General features: G+C 41.6%; 1 protein-coding gene across 2 annotated transcripts in view; it reads right to left on the bottom strand.

Annotated features, from left to right (window-relative positions):
• Positions 1-18,968, bottom strand: part of LOC112429812 (protein NLRC3-like) — a 158,064-nt gene that overhangs the window by 54,683 nt on the left and 84,413 nt on the right. Inside the window, exons 3-4 of one of the 2 annotated variants that reach the window (XM_076882443.1) lie at positions 12,919-13,095; positions 10,377-10,550 (exon numbers count right to left, since the gene is read on the bottom strand). In XM_076882443.1, the coding sequence (XP_076738558.1) occupies positions 10,377-10,550; positions 12,919-13,095 (351 nt within the window). The remainder of the gene's footprint in view (positions 1-10,376; positions 10,551-12,918; positions 13,096-18,968) is intronic. The other variant, XM_076882442.1, reaches the window with a different exon arrangement.

Below are 18,968 nucleotides of genomic sequence, written 5' to 3'. Positions count from 1 at the left end.
CTCCAGAGTCCTTCAGGTCATTGTTACTCAGGTCAAGCTGTCTCAAACTAGAGGGCTGGGAGCTGAGTAGTGAAGGCAGAGTTTCACAGCTTCTCTCTTAGAGATTACAGACACTCAATCTGAAGAGACAATAATGAGAAAAATAACAATGTTAAACTTTCTGGTCTGAACCTTTGAAAAATACATGATCTAGATAAAATATCATCTCTATAGAGGTTAAATCATGTGGAGGGTTAATTAATCATCAATAATTAATCGATGAATCATCATTAAATAATTTATTAAATGTCATTAATGGATTAAGTTCAAAATACTTATTAAATATATACATACATCATTGATTTAATGCCAAATAATTTCTTTTCCAACATTTACAATAAATTAATTAAAAATTTAATGATTTTTAAATAAATGTAATTAATAAATTAATAACACATTTAATTAATTATTTAAGAATCTATTTATTTAATTCATTTGGGCCCTTCTAGCCCTGCAGCTGTGCATGTGCTCACATATCCACTGGTATGTGTCCTACAGGTATTCTCACAGCAGTGCTGCTGAACATTAAATGACCAGCAGATGTCAGTTCTTCATAATAAGCAGTTAAACTTTGTGTGATCTGCCTTTGGGCGAAGCAACAAAGCCGGAAAAATTGGACACATTCACAGAGCTTTACCACACCATCACTAGACAACAATGGAATTATTTTAACTAAAAACAAATAATCAGAAAGTCTTTTGCCTGGTCTCGTACCTCTGTGTTTCTGTAACATGAATAATGAGCAGGGGTCGGCAACCCAGGAAGAGTGTCAGCAGAGCACATGTGGAACTGAACCATTCGCTTGTCTTAATTATCTGATGTTTATATGTGTTACACTTTTTTAATCTTTAATTTTAAATTGAAACTAACATTTAAAAACATTTGGTACAATGTGGAAAGAGGAAGAGTATTTCCACCAGGAGCAGAAACGTCTGACTCAGCATGACGATGCTGTTGGTGGATACTGAAGAGCTCAGCCTGTCAAGACAGGATTAGGTTATCGTTTTCAAACATGTTTATTCAATTATATTCTGAGGCCAGTTATCTGGTATAATCTTTGGAAGTCTATTAAAATAAAAATGAAATCAGATGTGTGGTCTTTTGGTTGTTTTTGTTTTGTTCAATAAGCAGATGTTGGTGTTTCAGCAATGCAGTAACTTAAGTTTAAAAGGCTTGTTAGAAACTATGAAACACATCATACAGACTTGTGGACATTAGAAGACGACTAATAATCATCATGAATAAGACTAAAGGCAGGAAGGTGTCCTTTATAACTAATAATATTAATAACTAATAATATTAATATCATAGTCTGTCTGCAGCTGAGACAATACAAACTCAAACTGTGGGGAGAAGATTATATCACTTCAGTTTAAATTGACCTTAAGCGCCACATTTTCACAGACTTCTTTATTTACAGCATTTTTTACGTGCTGTATAGATTATACAGTTAGGTCCATAAATATCTGGACAGAGAGAACTTAGTTTCTGATTTTGGTTCTGTACATACACTAAAATCAATTTTAAATGCAACAACTCAGATGTGTTTGAAGTGCAGACTTTCAGCTTTAATTCAGGGGGTTGAACAAAGAGATGCAGAAAAATGTGAGGAACTAAAGCATGTTTAACACAATCCCTTCATTTCAGGGGAAATGTGGAGGAAAAATTAGAAAAATTAAATAACTTAATTAAATTAATTAAATAATAAGATTGTCAGCTGATAACCAGCTTCATGCGACCGCTTATCCTGGTCCCAGTGTTAGGGTCAGTGAATCCAGTTAACAGAAAGATATCCTGGATATACTTGACTGACTTTTTAGACTCAAGATTAATAATCATTATAAAAATTATAGTCTAACATCCAGAAATCTGCACGATGTGTTTCATTATGTCTAACAAGCCTTGTACAGTTAAAGCTAACAGTTACTACATGCATCAGAACATTTCTATATTTTTATATCTATAAAAAGAAATCTGACACTTGCCAGACTTTATCAAAGCTGTGAGCGTCACAGCAGAGGCCTTTGTGTCAAAGTAGCTGAGGATCAAACAGAAAAACATGAAGGTTTTCCTGGCCTGGGATTTTATACAAATATTCTGCAGTACATCAAAAACAAAAGAAAACCATTAATGAACATATGAACATTACCTGATGCTGCTGACGTGAAGCAGAGCAAAGTTACAGAGGTTTGATTACAGACACAGCTGAGCATTTTGCAATTTTGCATCATTTTAAAAAGTTTAAATTTGTTCAGTGTTGAACGGCAGAAACGAGGCTTTGTTTTCAGAAGTAAGTAAAAGAAAAAAAAACAGCGGCCGACAGGCTGTAAGAACGGTAGACTTGTGCGTAACAAGCAAGCGAATAATGCAGAAAACAGGAAACTGTTCTTGAAGTACAGAGAGAGAGAGAGAGAGAGAGAGAGAGAGCTGTGCATGAAGTGTGATTTTATCCTGGTGGCAGCAAAACAATCAGAGGGAATTCATGACGATGTTTATGTGAAGCGTAGTTTGGAGCTTCTTTTGCTGCTGGTTTACTCAATATTGTTTGGAGAGACATCAAACCTGCAGCTTCAGAATCGGCGCAAAAAGGGCGTAAACACAAAGCGCGGAAACATCAGAATCAGCGAGCTGTCGGCTTTCAGCTCATGTCCGTGCCGTCAGGTGAGAAAGTCACATCTCACTGATTCTGATGCGTCGGCGGCTCCGCGCTTTGTGTTTACGTCTTTGTGCAGAATCCGTGTTCCTGCTCTCATTTACTGTTTTAGCTGTTTGGTGGTTGTTGAAACTTTGGGAGGTTTAACCTGAGATTCTGGCGTTTTGGCCAAAATAAATTTATATTAAAAAATCGATTCAGGTTTTTAATGAATCGATATCACGTTATCCAAGCCAGAATCGATTTTAATCGATAAATCGATAATCAAAACCACCCCTGATGCATATACACGGGTCACACTGCTTATTGAAACTCCCCAAAGATCAGATCTGAATCAGACAGGTTTTTGTTTTTTGTTTTCAAAGTTTAGACTTTGCTTCTATTGGACTTTTTATCAGTAACACGTGCTTACTTTCTGCAGGAACAGTTGAAACTAACATAAATAAATAACTCCAGAGCTGATAGTCAGCAGGGGGTTTACAAGTTGTGGCCGCGTTGTCGGCGGTATAAGCTCGACCACTTGCAAGGTGAGCTGGCAGACATCACTGAACTCATCAGAGATGATTAGGTTCATTTTGACAAAGTGAGCAGATATTTAACCTCCTAAGACCTGGCGTCCACATATGTGGACATCACAATTTGGGTTGTTTAGACCAAAATACTACATTTTGCTCTACAAGGGCCTGATATCCACTTACGAGGATGTTACACTGCCACTGTGCTATCAAAATTTTAGACCAATATCCTCATATGTGGCTCTCATTTTTCTCAGAAACAAAAAATGTGGTAATTCTTTGTTTTTACATTCATCAGGTCCCAATCAGCCCAAATATCAAAGAGAAATTAAAAATGAATGCCACGGAGGAGTTTGGGTCTTAGGAGGTTAAAGATTGTGCCACTACATTCTTGTCTAGAAGATATTAAAGTGTATTTGGTGACACACAAAAAAGGGTAAAGTTTAAGTATAGTTTGGGTCCACACATGTCCAAACCCTGGTGTGTAGGCCTACTTAGTTTTGAGGAATTGTCATGGGACCGGGGTCTGGGTGACCCAGGGCCTGTAAGAAGTTATGGACATGTGTGTTTTTGGTGCTGCTGTCTCCTGTTTCCATGTTTGTGTATCTAGGTGTGTGTGTGTGTGTGTGTGTCAGCCAGGAGCCTGGCCACACCTGCGGAGGAGAATTACTCACACCTGCAGCTGATCAAGCCTCGTCAGAGGAGCTACTTAGGAGTGTGGTGGAGCTGTCTCCGATGCTGGATCATTGCGTAACTTCACGTTAGTCTCTTGGCGAGTTAGTTAAGGTTAGTCTGCTGCATTGTGGTGTTGCTGACGGCTGCCTCTTTGTTATTCCCCAGGAGGAGTGTGGAGACGAGAGGGCAGCGAGCACGGGGTGCTCAGACACTGAGGAGCGGAGACAAAGAACACCAACACTGGCAAGAGGACATGTCAGAGTCGGGAACGCACTGGGGATTTATTGTTGTTTGGATTATTTTGCATCACTGTAAATAAACGCACTGACCTCATCAAAGAGTCCAGCATTTGGGTCGTCCTTCCCCTCATCATAGTCTGCCACGCAGGCCGTGACAGAAAAGCCCACTAAAAGAACGCCCACCAGACCAAAGCAATGGTTTTGACTTGATCAGCATTAACCCCGCCCCCTGACTTTGATGGGTGAAGCTGACAAATAAAATGTATTTATGAACAGCGATGCAGGGCCAGGAGTAGTAACGTGAATTAAATAAATACATCATTAAATAATTCATTAAATGTGTCAGTAAAATAATCAAAATAGAAAACAAACCAATAATTGATTAAATATGTAATTAACTAATTTGAATTGTATATAAACAAATAATGAAACATTTTAAATGAAATTAATGGATAATTCATTATTAATATATTTCTTTAATTGACTATGTACATTTTTAAATTAATTACTGAAATAATTAATTCATTAGTAATGTATTAATTTAATACAACCATAAAATACCATAAAATTGCTAATTTACTCAAAATAAATGTAAGACATCAATATTAAAGGTTAAATTATGATAATGAATACATGCAACTATAACTGATGACATAAAAATGAGGATTTCTTAAGCTGAAGCCAAAGTGCTGACTCATTTTTCATGTTACTCTCAAATGTTTTCCCTAATAACAAGAACATAATTACACTTTAGCCACAAGAGGGCAGCAGCATTAATATAAGTCACATGTATATAAAGGTACAGTGATTATATTACAGTGATTTTGACAAAAACAAAACAGTTGATGGCAGTGTGTTTTTCCATGACAGAATAATTACGCACACCCCACTTTGCAGTTATTTATTGTAAAAAATGTTTGGAATCATGTATGATTTCCGTTCCACTTTGTGTTGGTCTTTCACGTGGAATTCCAATAAAACTGATTCATGTTTGTGCTGTAATGTGACAAAATGTGGGAAAGTTCAAGGGGGCCGAATACTTTTGCAAGCCACTGTAAAGTTCACTATCAGTAACATCATAGCACCACCCAGCTGTATAGAAACTCCGTCATGCTAGCTAGTACACAGTATGAGTTATTGTAACTGACTGTAAAAAGTCAGCACAAGGAAAATAAACTGCACCTAAACTTGGTTTATATCTGACCCAGACAGACTGCAGGGCCCTGTTTCAGGAAGCCGGTTTAGAAAACTCAGAGTGAAAAACGATACGCAGGGTTGAGTAATCCCGAACTGTCCAACTCGGAATATTCGGTTTCAGAAAGGCTGATAACAATTAGTTCAATCAACGCGGAGTTGCTTTAACCCCAAGTGAAGCGCGCGGACGAGGATACATAAAGCCCTGATAAGCGGAGCACAGATTAAGCGAGTCACCATGGAGACGGAGGGAAAGAAGGCGCGGTCAATGTATTTTACAGCGCTTGAGGCCGAAATTCTGATGGCAGCATATGCCGATAACATGCAAATTCCGCGGAAAAAAGTAACACAGCCACAGCTGCGAAAGACAGGGAGCATGCATGGCAAAACATAGCCGACAGAGTCAATGCGTGAGTGTTAATATAAACATTGATCTAGGGATTTCCACCCATTTAACACGTTATTTTATCATATGTTATTTTATTTGTTATTTTATACATTTTATTTTGTGATGTGATGTGAGCGCAGGTGCAACCCAACAGGCCCCAAACGTTCCTGGCAGCAAGTAAAAATGAAATATAAAAATATAGTCCAAACAGGTAAGGTGTAATTGTATTATGAGCCATAGTGCTTGGTCTGTTTGTCCCATGTAAATCAATTGCAGTTAGAGGCTACATTAATTTTCTTTCTGTAAGCACTTATTGAAATTATCTGAGCACATTACAAGTACATATTTGCTTACTCTGTATGCTCAAATGTGGCCCGTTATAGCCAACAGAAAAAAAGCGGAGGCCCGAAAAACAGGTGGGGGTCCTCCACCACCACCACTCACAGAGGCTGAGCAGTTGGCCCTCAGCCAAAACAGTGGGCGCCCTGTGGCCGAAGGCATCTCTGCGGGGACATCCTCTGAGTCAATAACCCCGCAAGACACAAGTGCCTACATAGGGGGTAAATTCAAAATAATACATGATGTGCATACATCCTTTCTTCACAGTCACCTTTGCAGTGCGACTCATTCATTTGATAAACTCTTTACCATAATGAATTATTTTGTAGTGAAGTTATTTTCCTACTGATTTTGCCTTCCCTCAGTCTTGGTTGTCTTTGAGAGCATAATGACAATGAAGTGTAAGGTGATTGGTATGTTTGTTAATTGCCATTTGGTCCCTTGTAAGTTATAAGTGACCTGTATAAACCTCATATTCTATCAGTTGATGGTGATGGTGTACTGCATCTGGTGCAGCCTCCTGTTGAGCCAGACCAACATGCAGTTGTGAGTAATACTCCACAGATTATATGAGTTTACAGTAGAACAGCAATGTTGTTTATTTCTTTACTACAGGAAAATAATGAAGAAACATTGACAGCTGTTACAGAGGAGGAAGCAACAGAGACACTCTATGAGGTGTACATCTTTTAATACTTTGTGTACAGGAAATACAGGCGACCAATAAAGCCAGTTGAACAAAAAATCTGTTTATTCTTCTTTCAACATGTTGAGGTGATGGGTCAAAAGAAATGATTGTGACATATGGTGTCTCTGACTGCGCTTCCATCTTGTATGTCCGTGGGAGGGTCAGGATGTTCATGGTTTGGATCACTGCTGATGTTTGGTTCAGAAGGACAGTGTTCTCCTCTAATTGTGGCAATGTTGTGAAGAATCACACATGCCACAATAATGTCACATGCCCTTTCTGGGGTGACCCTGAGTCTTTGCAGGCACTGGAACCGGGCCTTAAGCATTCCGATAGTCATTTCAATTCTGGCTCTTGTCCTGCAATTAGCCAGATTATATCGCTGCTGTGGGCCCGGTTCAGGGTCAGGGTAAGGGGTAAGCAAATAGGGTAAACATGGATACCCCCTATCACCAAGCAAGTAGCCAGTGAACTCTCCTAAGACAGAAGGGTACACTTCAGTTCAAATGTCCCTGAAGCAATTGGTCTTTATATATTTTAAAGTATTCTCAACTCACCATGTCCAAATTTTGTGCTCAGTGTACATTCACGGAATATTTGTGAGTCATGGACAGAGCCTGGCCACTTGGCTTCCACATTTGTGATAATGTTGGCAGCATCACATATGATCTTCACAGTGCAGAGAACACAAATTAGCATCCATTACTATAATGAAATAATTTGTTAGTTTGAAATGCTACAGGGAACTATGTACCTGTACATTAATGCTGTGGAAAGACTTCCTGTTCACATAGTCTCCTTCATTTACTAAAGGAGCAATGACTGGAATGTGAGTGCCATCTATACAGCCAATCACGCCTGGGAACCCTGAAAATAAATGTAAAATTTAAGTAGTAGTCCAAGTATCACCACACCATAAATTAAGTTTTGGTCATCCTGATACCTGCAATTTTGTGGAATCCCTCTTTGATGAATCTTGTGGGTCTATGACCGGGGAACACCACAAACGAGTACAGGAGACGTTTCAGTGCAACTGTAACATTCCTGACTGCCCGACAGACGGTAGCCTTGGAAACGTGCTCAGCATCACCAATATTATACAGAAAGCTCCCGTTTGCAAAAAAACGAAGTGCAATACAAATAATATGTACAGAACTGAGAGCATGTCCGCGATGTGTCACATGCGTAATATATGGCCTGAGGATGTTATCCAAATAACTTATAGATTGTGCTGAGAAACGGTAACGTTCGCACAGAAAATCATCAGGTAATGATAAGATGTCCAGACGCGCTCTAATCACTCTCTCCCGGCGGAGAGCTCTGCGGAGAATTTGGGCTTCGATATCTACCGGCTCTTCAAGGAAGGGACACGCCATGTCTGAGACTTCCTACTGTCAGGTTTCCGACAAAGGGGCGGAGACAGTCAGGGTTAGTTGTAGTAAACCTGCTAGGGGGCAGGTTAGCTTCACGGAGTGTGTCGTCATAGTGACTCACTCAGGCTGCAGCTGAACTCGCTTTGTGAAACCGAAAACCCAGAGTTTTCGTTAACTCAGGGTATACTTACTCAGTTTTTCCACTAAACCGGCTTCCTGAAACAGGGCCCAGGTCATAACTTCTTACCTGAAGTTCAGTTCACCTGACACTCGGACCGGCGGCCGCCTCGGGTCTCTGCTCCTCCTGCCTCCCCTTTCCCTCATCCACCTGCTGCCTCTGTGGAAGCTCCGCCATAGCCACCACCAAACAACTGACTTATTTTTACACATCGACCAGCATCCGGACAATCCGCCACCTTCCATCGTTTATACCGTTACAAAAAAATAAAAAAAACATCATCAGCCCATAAAAATGAAAAATCACCATCAGTATGCCCAATGGCCAGTTCAGCTATGGTCGTGCCATCAGTTAACCCTTCACGTGGCAGCTGTGACACGCGTGCCCAGGGTTGCCGACCCCTGCTCTAAAGCATCTGATTTGGATTCCTGAGATCAAATATATTTTCCTTTGTGTTTGTTTTCTTCCCATTTGTGGCTTTAATGTAGTGTTACATCCTGTTTGTTTGCTTCCATCTGTATACATGTCCAGATTCACTGTTATGTTTCTATTCTTACATTGCTGTGTGATCACTGTTCCCTCTGCTGACTGATGTGACCTTTTGTATCTCACACTGATACTTGTCATATTTGTATCTGCGCCTAAAAGATAAAAAGTTTTCCATGCTAAAACACAGCTCCACCTCCTGCAGTTCTCCCTCTGAACCACTAGATGTCTCTGTTATCTAAATGAAGACGTGCAGCACAGCAACCACAGCAGCGCTCAGATCACACGTGTCCTGTTATTATGTATAAAAGCATGAAACAGGTGAGACAGGTGGGATCAATATTAATGTTGTGGAAATATATGAAAAAGCAACAGAAGAGTGAAAACATTTCGTGTTTCTAGAAAGATCTTTCAGCTCACAGCTGCTCACAGACTGTATTTACAAGTGACAAACTGCAACTCTACAGTACATCTACAGTATATATCAAATATATTCTGTATTCAAATCTATTGAGTGATGTTTGAAAGTCTTTCCAGGTGAGTTTGATCCAGGAGGGTCTGAAGCCAGAGTCAGACAGAGACTGTGCAGAGACTGTAGAAGGACAGAGCAGCAGCAGAGCAGTCCAGATACACTGATGATCCTCTGTCAGATCCAGAGGGACACACAGGGATGATGCTGGACTCTACATTGTGTCTGACAGTGGAGCTGTTCTCAGAGCAGTTCACTCTGCAGCACTGACAGTCATCTGCACTTCTTCTCATTCCTCTGTCAGTCACTGCTGGATGAAGCTCTCCTCTCCACCTCCCAGTAACATGGCCCAGTCAGAGCATCTCTACACACAAGCTGCTGCTGCTTCAACCTCTCTGGATCATCAGGACACAGCTCCTCCTCTCTCAGCACACACACCGTCCTGTTTACCATCATATCCTCCACCTGCAGAGAGAAGAAGGAAGAGCAGAGGAGATAAACGAGTGTTTCCAGAGACTCTTCATCAGCTGTCAGTCAGAGATGCAGCACATCCAGTATAAAGAGCAGCAGGGACTTCAGTGCTGGGACTGTACTAGGACTCATTGTTGCTTCACTTTTTCTAATCTTTGGATTTTTATTGAAGTTGATGAAAATGTTTTTCCCTCCTAGTTTGAGTTTGGACTTTCATTCATTAGAAGAACCTTGGTGTGTCCACTCTGAGCTCTGTAGGAACCCCAACAACAAGCCCAACAATCCAGATGGACGGTTCCAGCTGTTAACTGGAGGAATTCCATCCAAACATCTGCTCTCACTAAATTCTTCCTCACCTACAGACTGTGTTCTTCACTGCTTTAAACTTGGAAATGAATGCAGTCATTGGTCTGCGTGCTGCTTTGTTCAGAGAGCTGATTGGCTGTTGACAGTGTTTGATCAGAGCGTGTCAGCTGTTACTATGGTGACCATAAAGGTCAGAAACAGGAAGTGTTTGTGTCCAATCCTGAAGCCTGTCACCATTCTCCTCTCACAGCTTCACTGAGAAGCTGCAGCTTTACAGGAAACACTGGATCTTTGTTTCATACTGACTGTGTTTAGTACAATACTGCTGACAGCACCACCCACTCACTCCATCACTCTACTGACCACAGAGTCTCCAGTCTGTAGTCTGGACTCTGCTGAAGATCAGACAGCTGCTTCACATCTGGATCCTTCAGGTTGTTTCCCCACAGGTCCAGCTCTCTCAGATGGGAGGGGTTGGACTTCAGTGCTGCTGCCAGATAATCACAGCTGATCTCTGACAAACCACAGTAACTCAATCTGTATAAAGAATGAAAGATGTAAGTTTATTAGACAAAGTGTGAGCTTGAAATCATTCAGTGTTTCATCATCTGTTCAGAGCTGAAGAAGGTTCAGAATGTAGAAGTTTAGAAAATGGAAACTCCAAACAGCTGAAGCCAACAGGAAGCAGCTTCAAACAGGAAACTGTGCAGAGTTTCAGACTATATGTCCTGATGCAGCCAGTTGGATTTTGGAGATTTGAATCTCTGTTCTGTGACTAAGTCCTTGAATCATTTCTTCCAGTTGGTCCAACAAGACAGACTAAGTATTGGACATGTGTTGTGGCTCCATTAGGGGAGCTTCTAAATGTGATGTGATGGCCCCTCTGGGTCTGTCAGGTCACAGCACTGAAGAGAGCTCAAACTGGGCACACAGTTGTTCCAGTCTGGACCAAAGACTATACTGGGACTGAGGGACTGCTTTGACTGCACCCACTGGGACTTTTTAAAGGCTCATGTTCTCACTTAGATCATCGATTTCTACTTACATTTCTTTCTGGGAAAAATGGGGATTACTTTGGAAACAGGAAGTATTTTCCCCAATAAGCAGCCCTGGATTAGTAAATCACTCCAACATGTTCTCAGGCAGAAGAAGCTGTCTTGTTATGAGGGAGAGAAGAAAAAGATTGAGGCACAGAAACTTGTTGAAAGAGAGATAAAGCAGCTAAAATCAGGTGTAAAAGTAAAGCAGAGGATGAGCTGAATAAAGGACACTCAAGGCTGGCTTGGAAAGGAATGAAGTCCATGGTGGGGATGCAGAACAAGGAGCAAAGATGAATGTGATGCTGAATCAGCAGAAGACTTGGACTCATTTGATTCCAGCTTTGATATCATTGATTTCAATGAAGAGCTTTGTGATTGTAGCAAAGGGCTGGTAGCTCTGAGAGTCCCACTGATGAGGTGTTTGTGTGGAAATCTCTTAGTGGGACCAAAGAGAGAAAAAGCCCTGGTCCTGATGCTGTGGGAGGGAAATGATTGAAGTGTGCTGTGAGGAACTGACTGGGAGATTTTCACACATTTTCCAGTCCTCCTTGGAACAACAGGAAGTTCCCAGCATATGGAAACAAAGGTTAAGTGTCCTATGGCACTCAGTGATGATGGTGCTGTGGCCCCACCACCTCCACCTCTTTGTAAAGGAACTAACTGTAATCTGAAGCTTCAAATGGAACTAAGACTTCCTCCACTAGGTGGCAGTGTCTGATGAGAAAGTGTTAGTGGAGCTGGCCTGGAGTCAGAAACAGGAAGATGCAGGATTTGGGCTGAAATGGGGAAAAGTGGTTCGCACTAGTGCCTTAAAGCAAGAAGGTTGTAGGTTGAAGCTTGTTGGCCTTTCTGTGGAGGTTGGATGTTCTCCCACAGTCCAATGAAATGCTGCTTAGGTTCATTGGTGCTTCTAAATTGGCTGTAGGTGTGGATGTGAGAGAGTGCTTCTCTGTCTCTCTCTGTTGGCCCTGTGATGGACTGCTCACCTGTGCAGGTGGACCACGCCTCTTGCCCTATGACAGCTAGGGCACAGGCTGCAGCCCTGTGAGCCTAAGCTGAATAAACAGTTAGCAAAAATGATCCATAGATGGCCTGAAATCCCCCAGTTAGCAGTTTGGTAGATAGCTATGACATGCTAATCCCATCCAGCAGCTGTATTCTACCTGTAAGCTGATCCCTGCTGAGCCAAAGCACTTTTTCATATACAAATTACAACCTTTAATAGAAACCTATTGGTCAGCATCTTATTAGCCTGCTGTTAGCTTCATTCCACAGAAAACTGAGAGAAACTAACAGAGTTGATAAAGAATAAAGAGAAATGTGCTGATTTAAAGCCTTTGAAGTGCTTCAGATGATCTCTGTCCACTTCTGTCCACTCATTCATTCATGTAAGCTTTCTAATGCAGCTTTGATCTTCACACTCTGCTTCATGAAACTCATTCTAACCCTGAATGTCAGAGTGTTCCTCCTTCTCTTTCCCATCATTCATGCTGGCAGTGGAGGAGATTTGGATGTTGGACTGTGTTTTGGATGATGTGTGTATGTTTGTGTTGGACTGCTGTCTGTAAAGCAAACGCACATTTTGCTTTGGATTTCAGTGTCAGACAGACTTTAAGGTGGAATGAAGAGTTTGAGAGTTTCACAGTGAATTATCCAGTGGAGGATTTTTCTTCTTCTTTGAAGGTTTGAAATGTGAACATTGTTCTGCTGCAGTCAATGGACTAAACCAGAGAAGAAGAAAACAGACTTTACCATGAAGATCCTCAGTGTGGATCAGTATAATATCAGCCTGATGTCTGCAGTTTAGTGTCAGCACAACTTTCACATCATATTCATCTCAGCACAACTAAAACATGCTGACTGACCTCAGAGTTTCAAGTCCACATCCTGGACTCTCCAGGAAACCACACAGATGCTTCACTCCTGAATCCTGCAGCTTGTTGTTGTAGCTCAGGTCCAGCTGTCTCAGATGGGAGGGGTTGGACTTCAGTGCTGCTGCCAGATAATCACAGCTGATCTCTGACAAACCACAGAGACTCAATCTGTATAAAGAATGAAAGATGTAAGTTTATTAGACAAAGTGTGAGCTTGAAATCATTCAGTGTTTCATCATCTGTTCAGAGCTGAAGAAGGTTCAGAATGTAGAAGTTTAGAAAATGGAAACTCCAAACAGCTGACAGAGTTCATACGCCTTTGTCAGGGTCAAATTCAAGCAAGACCATGTGAAAATTAAAACACATCATCCTAGGTGAACTTAAACACCTTTGTTCCCCTTTTGTTAAGACATAGAAAAGTACACCACACAAAAATACTGCAAAAGGAAACGGTCGCCTTATATACATAGTGTATAAACTCAAAATGCACATTTCACTTCAAATTAAGATTAAGGCTTTGAACAGATCACATAGTTCAGTTCAACATATAAGACTTTAAGAATGCACAAGCATCTACTTAAAATCTATTTAATTTATCATCCATGATATTATTTTGTACAATTCCAATGTATTTTGTTCATCTCCCTTAAATAAACAGGCAGTCTTAAAGTATGAAATATTCATATACAAACACATATAAATGTGTGTACTGTCTCAGTGGCTGATAGTACCCCACAGGCCTCAGTGTGAGCTTGAAGACATTTATAATGTTTAAGTAGTTTAATGTGCAGGTGCTGACGATAAACACATTTTGAATGAAAGCCGGGGAACTTTGGTAGCACAGAAACAAGTGGCTATTCTTTGTGACTATATGGATCACTCACAATACCATTATTTCACACAAAGGCACCAAATTAATACTCAAAAAAGCTGCAGCAATACACACAAATATAAACAGTACTTGGTGACAACTTTGCTTTTAGCCTTTAACCCTTCTTGACTACTTTTGATGTGGCCTCTATATTTTACCTTTAAAAACAGTTTATCTTGCCAATCTGTTATTTTCTCATTTTGACCAACTGTATCAGCACAATTTATCTAAATTCAGACAAAATTTAAAATACAAGTAGAAAGTGATATTTTGACTGTAAAAACCACACACATGTTTAACGAATCATCTTCATAACTTGAAATGCAAATAGAGATTGTACACTTTTAAAAATACGCACACGTTTTGCAAACAACAAAGTTATATGGTACTATTTACCAAAAAATGCAGCCAAGGCTCAGACGTTTTTCATATAATCATTTCAAACTATTTACAGAACAATCAGGTGTCAAACAATAGTTTGTGTCACTCTAACACATATGAGAACAGCACAGGGATAAACCTGCAGGTCTGACAGCAGGTGTGTCACTCAGCGTTTACACTGCAATCTGCCTTTGTTGGCTTTAAGGCAGCAACTGTGACGATCACTAGTAGAACTGACACACAAAACAAAACAACAGCTACACACTAAATACACAAGACAACAAACTAACTTGAGACCAAACACGGTAAACGTCACAAATCTCTCACGTATCAAAAGTCTCTCTCTCTTTCGCTCACTCGCTCTCTCTTGCCGGTCACTCCTAAAACTTCCCCCTTTTGCTAAACAACCAAATGTCATGTTTCCATATCATTTTTGATTGGTCGACATGGTACATTTTCCCACCTATAGGGCTTTGGAGCGTGATGTCACGGGAGATGGGCCATGCCCCCTTCCGCCATGACAGTAGGCCAGCCAAAGGATACCATTTCAGCTATGGATCGTACGTGTTGTGTTGTCGGTTGCAACGTTAGATCACACGATCGTGAAGGCAAGAAGCTGGATAACGGGCTCTCTTTTCATCGTTTTCCATCCTGGAGGCAACGTGAGGGATCCCATGTATCCGATATTACTAAACAAAGACGTCAGGCTTGGATTGCAGCGGTGAGACGAGCGGATATCGAGTTCTCTGCAATCCCCAGCTTTTTGTTGGTTTGCTCACGGCATTTTCTTTCCGGTGAGTTCTAAATTAATTCATATCACTCTTGAAAGGCTTTTAGTGTTATTTTCAACGTGCTGAGGTCATAGATAATGAGATAAAACATGCTAATGTGTGATGCTGCAGAACCACGTCATGTCGACTGAGTAGCTTATGATTTGGCATTATTGCAGGCAAACCAGCATATGAAATGGATGTAACAAATCCAGACTGGGCACCAACACTGCACATGGGGCATGACGACATACCTGTATCAGACTCGGACCGGCACTCAAGGCGTACGCAACGGAAGCGAAAAAGAGCACCCATCGGAGGTAAACAACCCCCCCCCCCTCTAAAAACATACTAAATTGCTATCACTGTACACTAATCCGCACATAACTTCCAGATGAATCACACACCTGTCATTGGAATATTGGTGTACATTTACCTTATGTCTAATTTTATCTTACAGGCTTTCGTTATGCAGCTGCAGAGTCTGAAGGTGTGCCCCGTGCAGAAGTGATTGATGAAGATCTGACAGAAGACCAACAGCAAAATCACAATGTCATGGAGGCAGTGGACAGCAGTTGTGTTGGACAAGTGGAGGTTGAGGTACCAGCTGCAAATGTGGATATACTGAAGAAATGTAAACCTTTTAAAATGATGACAGATTACAAACTCTCAGCTGTGTCTGTAATCAAACCTCTGTAACTTTGCTTCACTTCAGCAGCATCAGCTCATGTTCACATGTTGATTCATGGTTTGCTTCAGTTTTTGATGGACTGCAGAATATTTTGAAGGTTATCTGCTATAAAAAGCCAGAACAGGAAAATCTGCTTCATGTGTTTCTGTTTGATCCTCAGTGACTTTGACACAAAGGCCTCTGCTGTGATGATCACACCTCTGATCAAGTCTCACAGTGTCAGCTTTGTTTTTATACATATGGATATGTGCTGATAAATGATCAGAGTTATAATATTTCCCACTGCCTGCTGTGTGCCGTGACCTTTGACCTGCTAAAGACAGTCAGCTGTGGATTATTCATTGTTGTGTCTGATACTTAGAACTGTGAGGAAGAACACTACACAGTTAATCAGGGTCCCCTCTCTCTGAATCAGGAAAGGTGGGCAGGCCGCGTGTGGGCCGCGGGCCATACGTTGAGTCTCACTGTTTGAAATGTGAACATTGTTCTGCTGCAGTCAATGGACTAAACCAGAGAAGAAGAAAACAGACTTTACCATGAAGATCCTCAGTGTGGATCAGTATAATATCAGCCTGATGTCTGCAGTTTAGTGTCAGCACAACTTTCACATCATATTCATCTCAGCACAACTAAAACATGCTGACTGACCTCAGAGTTTCAAGTCCACATCCTGGACTCTCCAGGAAACCACACAGATGCTTCACTCCTGAATCCTGCAGGTTGGTGTTCAGGCTCAGCTCCAGCTGTCTCAGATGGGAGGGGTTGGACTTCAGTGCTGCTGCCAGATAATCACAGCTGATCTCTGACAAACCACAGCGACTCAATCTGTATAAAGAATGAAAGATGTAAGTTTATTAGACAAAGTGTGAGCTTGAAATCATTCAGTGTTTCATCATCTGTTCAGAGCTGAAGAAGGTTCAGAATGTAGAAGTTTAGAAAATGGAAACTCCAAACAGCTGAAGCCAACAGGAAGCAGCTTCAAACAAACACAACAAGAGAAAAAACTCTGAATATTTCACATTAAAGTCGTACATTTATCATAAAAACAGGACAAAGACTTGAAAAAGTCGTGTTTTTCCTTCCAGGAACCACAAGGCTTCACTTTTAAAGGTGAAGTGTGAAAGAAATGGACATATTTGAAGTCCAACACCTTTTTCCAGTCACATTATTAAAGCAGACAAACTACAAGCTCATTTTCATTCCAACAAGTCATCTTCTGACCTGGACTAACAACACTGGTCTCTATGTGCAGCTGGCTGTGAGACCAGTGCTCAGGGAGCGTCTACAAAGTGCAACACTGAAAGAACATCACACACTAGCTTTGTCCCAAAACGTCGGCTGCATCCTTCGGAGGACCCGGTATTCGCGGTCTACGTGGGCCGGGTCCTTCAAAGACTGAAAAGGCTGGAAGTGCGAGGCTGTGAAATGGGACGGTCTAGCCTTCAGATTTGCGTCACCGCTGTCTTTGTGGAGTTTAATAAACTCGGCCGTCTGCTCCTTGCTATCTAAAATATAACAGGACACTGGCGTAAACTCTCGACCGTCTCACACTTCTGTTTAATCAGTTTCCTGTTTAACGTTTATTCAGCTGTGTGAAAATCCCGGAGGAACTTTGATCTCAGCCAAACCGATTTACTCCGGAACAAATAAAACACAGAAAAAAGGCAAACAATTACATTTTTAAGTTATCCGAGTGACTTATATATCATGTTTCACCTGAGTAGCGAAAGAGCGGGGTCTGAAAACGATGAAGCCGGGCGTCCGCTGCTCTCGCCGGCTGGAGTGACCATTGAACCCCCCGGCTTGCTAGCGAGCGGGTGGGTAACAGACGTCTCCGAAAACGTCGGCACACTTTTGCAAATATGCGATGTCTTGATAAACCAAGCAGATATTTGAAGTTTACACAGCTACTTTCTCGCCTGAAAATATGTTAAAAGTTTATTTTGTGACCCAGAAAGATTAATAAGAGTAATTTGAAAACTTAGTAGCTGCCGCCATTGTTGGCAGCTGAAATTTGGCTGGGCCGCGCTATGAATTCTGGGATATGGTGGGCCACGAAGGACACACCCGACGAATCCTTCAAATTCGGGGAAATGAAGGACGCATTTGTCGGGCACATTTGAAGGAGTCGACAAATACGGACAGCCTTCATCGCCTGACTGTGACGTAATCGGCCTTCAAATGCAGCCTCTGGAGGATGCAGCCGACGTTTTGGGACACAGCTACTAATTTGCTTCCATCATCCAACCTGAAGAGGAAACAGAGACGCCTCCCCTTCAAAGTAAAAGCTGCTCCTTTTGGACACAGTATCAAAGAAAGTCTACAGTATAACATAGAAAAGACAGAACAAAGTTTTGGTTGTTTTTAAATTGTGCAGAAATGAAACTACACTAAGCTCAATTATGTGACAGACATTTCATCCCATGTCAGTTTGGCCTCATCCTGGGCCGGATTATCCAGCACACACTCTGACCACAGGCCCAGGGGCCACGCACAGCTGGGCTCCATCCAAGAGACAGGAAACAAACCAACACAATAATAAAAAGCACCATGTGATCTTCTTACATCTTCAAGACAAACATAGGAAAAACATGAGCATATTTGTTTCCTGATAAAATGATGTGACAGGTAGAACAGAGTAAAGTGGTGGTGTTACAGCCTTTCTCCCCTCTGCTGCCGAGGCTGTTAGTCTCTCCCAAACTCAGCTACAGGACTTCCAAATGAATGAAAGCAGCAGAAGTGGCTTTACAAATGAAAGAGGAAGAGGAGAAGAAGAGGAGAGGGAGGCCACCCTGACCATCACTCCAGCTGAAAACATCACACTTCCATTAAAGTTGGTGAGAAAATGTTGAGCAGGATGAGCTGCTGGCTAATCTGGAGGCTGTAGCAGCAGCTCACAGTCACAGTGGGTTTCCACTCATGAAAAAGCTCTGGCTGCTTCATTTCTCATCTCATATCAGAGACTTTAATGCTTCACTGAAGCTGTACTGTGATGCTTCCATATCCCAGTGAGGCCTCCATAATGATTTCAGCTGTTCTGTACACACACTGTGTGCCCTGTATGGCTCAAAGTCTCTGCAGCCTGTTTTTATCTGCTATCATCAGATCTTCATCATCCTCATTCACATCCCTCACACACTCTACAGCCTCATCAGCACTGACTTCATCTTCACTGACTGATGGAGCACAACATGAACCTGTGGAGGCTGAAACACTGTCCTGTCAAACATCTCCCCGTCACCACTCCACTTCTGTCAGCCTTTAAATGAACCCTGCTCAAGTCTGTCACTTCTGTTTGGAGCCAAAAGAGGTTAAAGATTACGCCACT

This window comes from Maylandia zebra, linkage group LG3 (assembly GCF_041146795.1).
Source record: "Maylandia zebra isolate NMK-2024a linkage group LG3, Mzebra_GT3a, whole genome shotgun sequence".
NCBI classification, from domain to species: Eukaryota; Metazoa; Chordata; class Actinopteri; order Cichliformes; family Cichlidae; genus Maylandia; species Maylandia zebra.
This window is presented reverse-complemented; position numbering and strand designations above follow the sequence as displayed.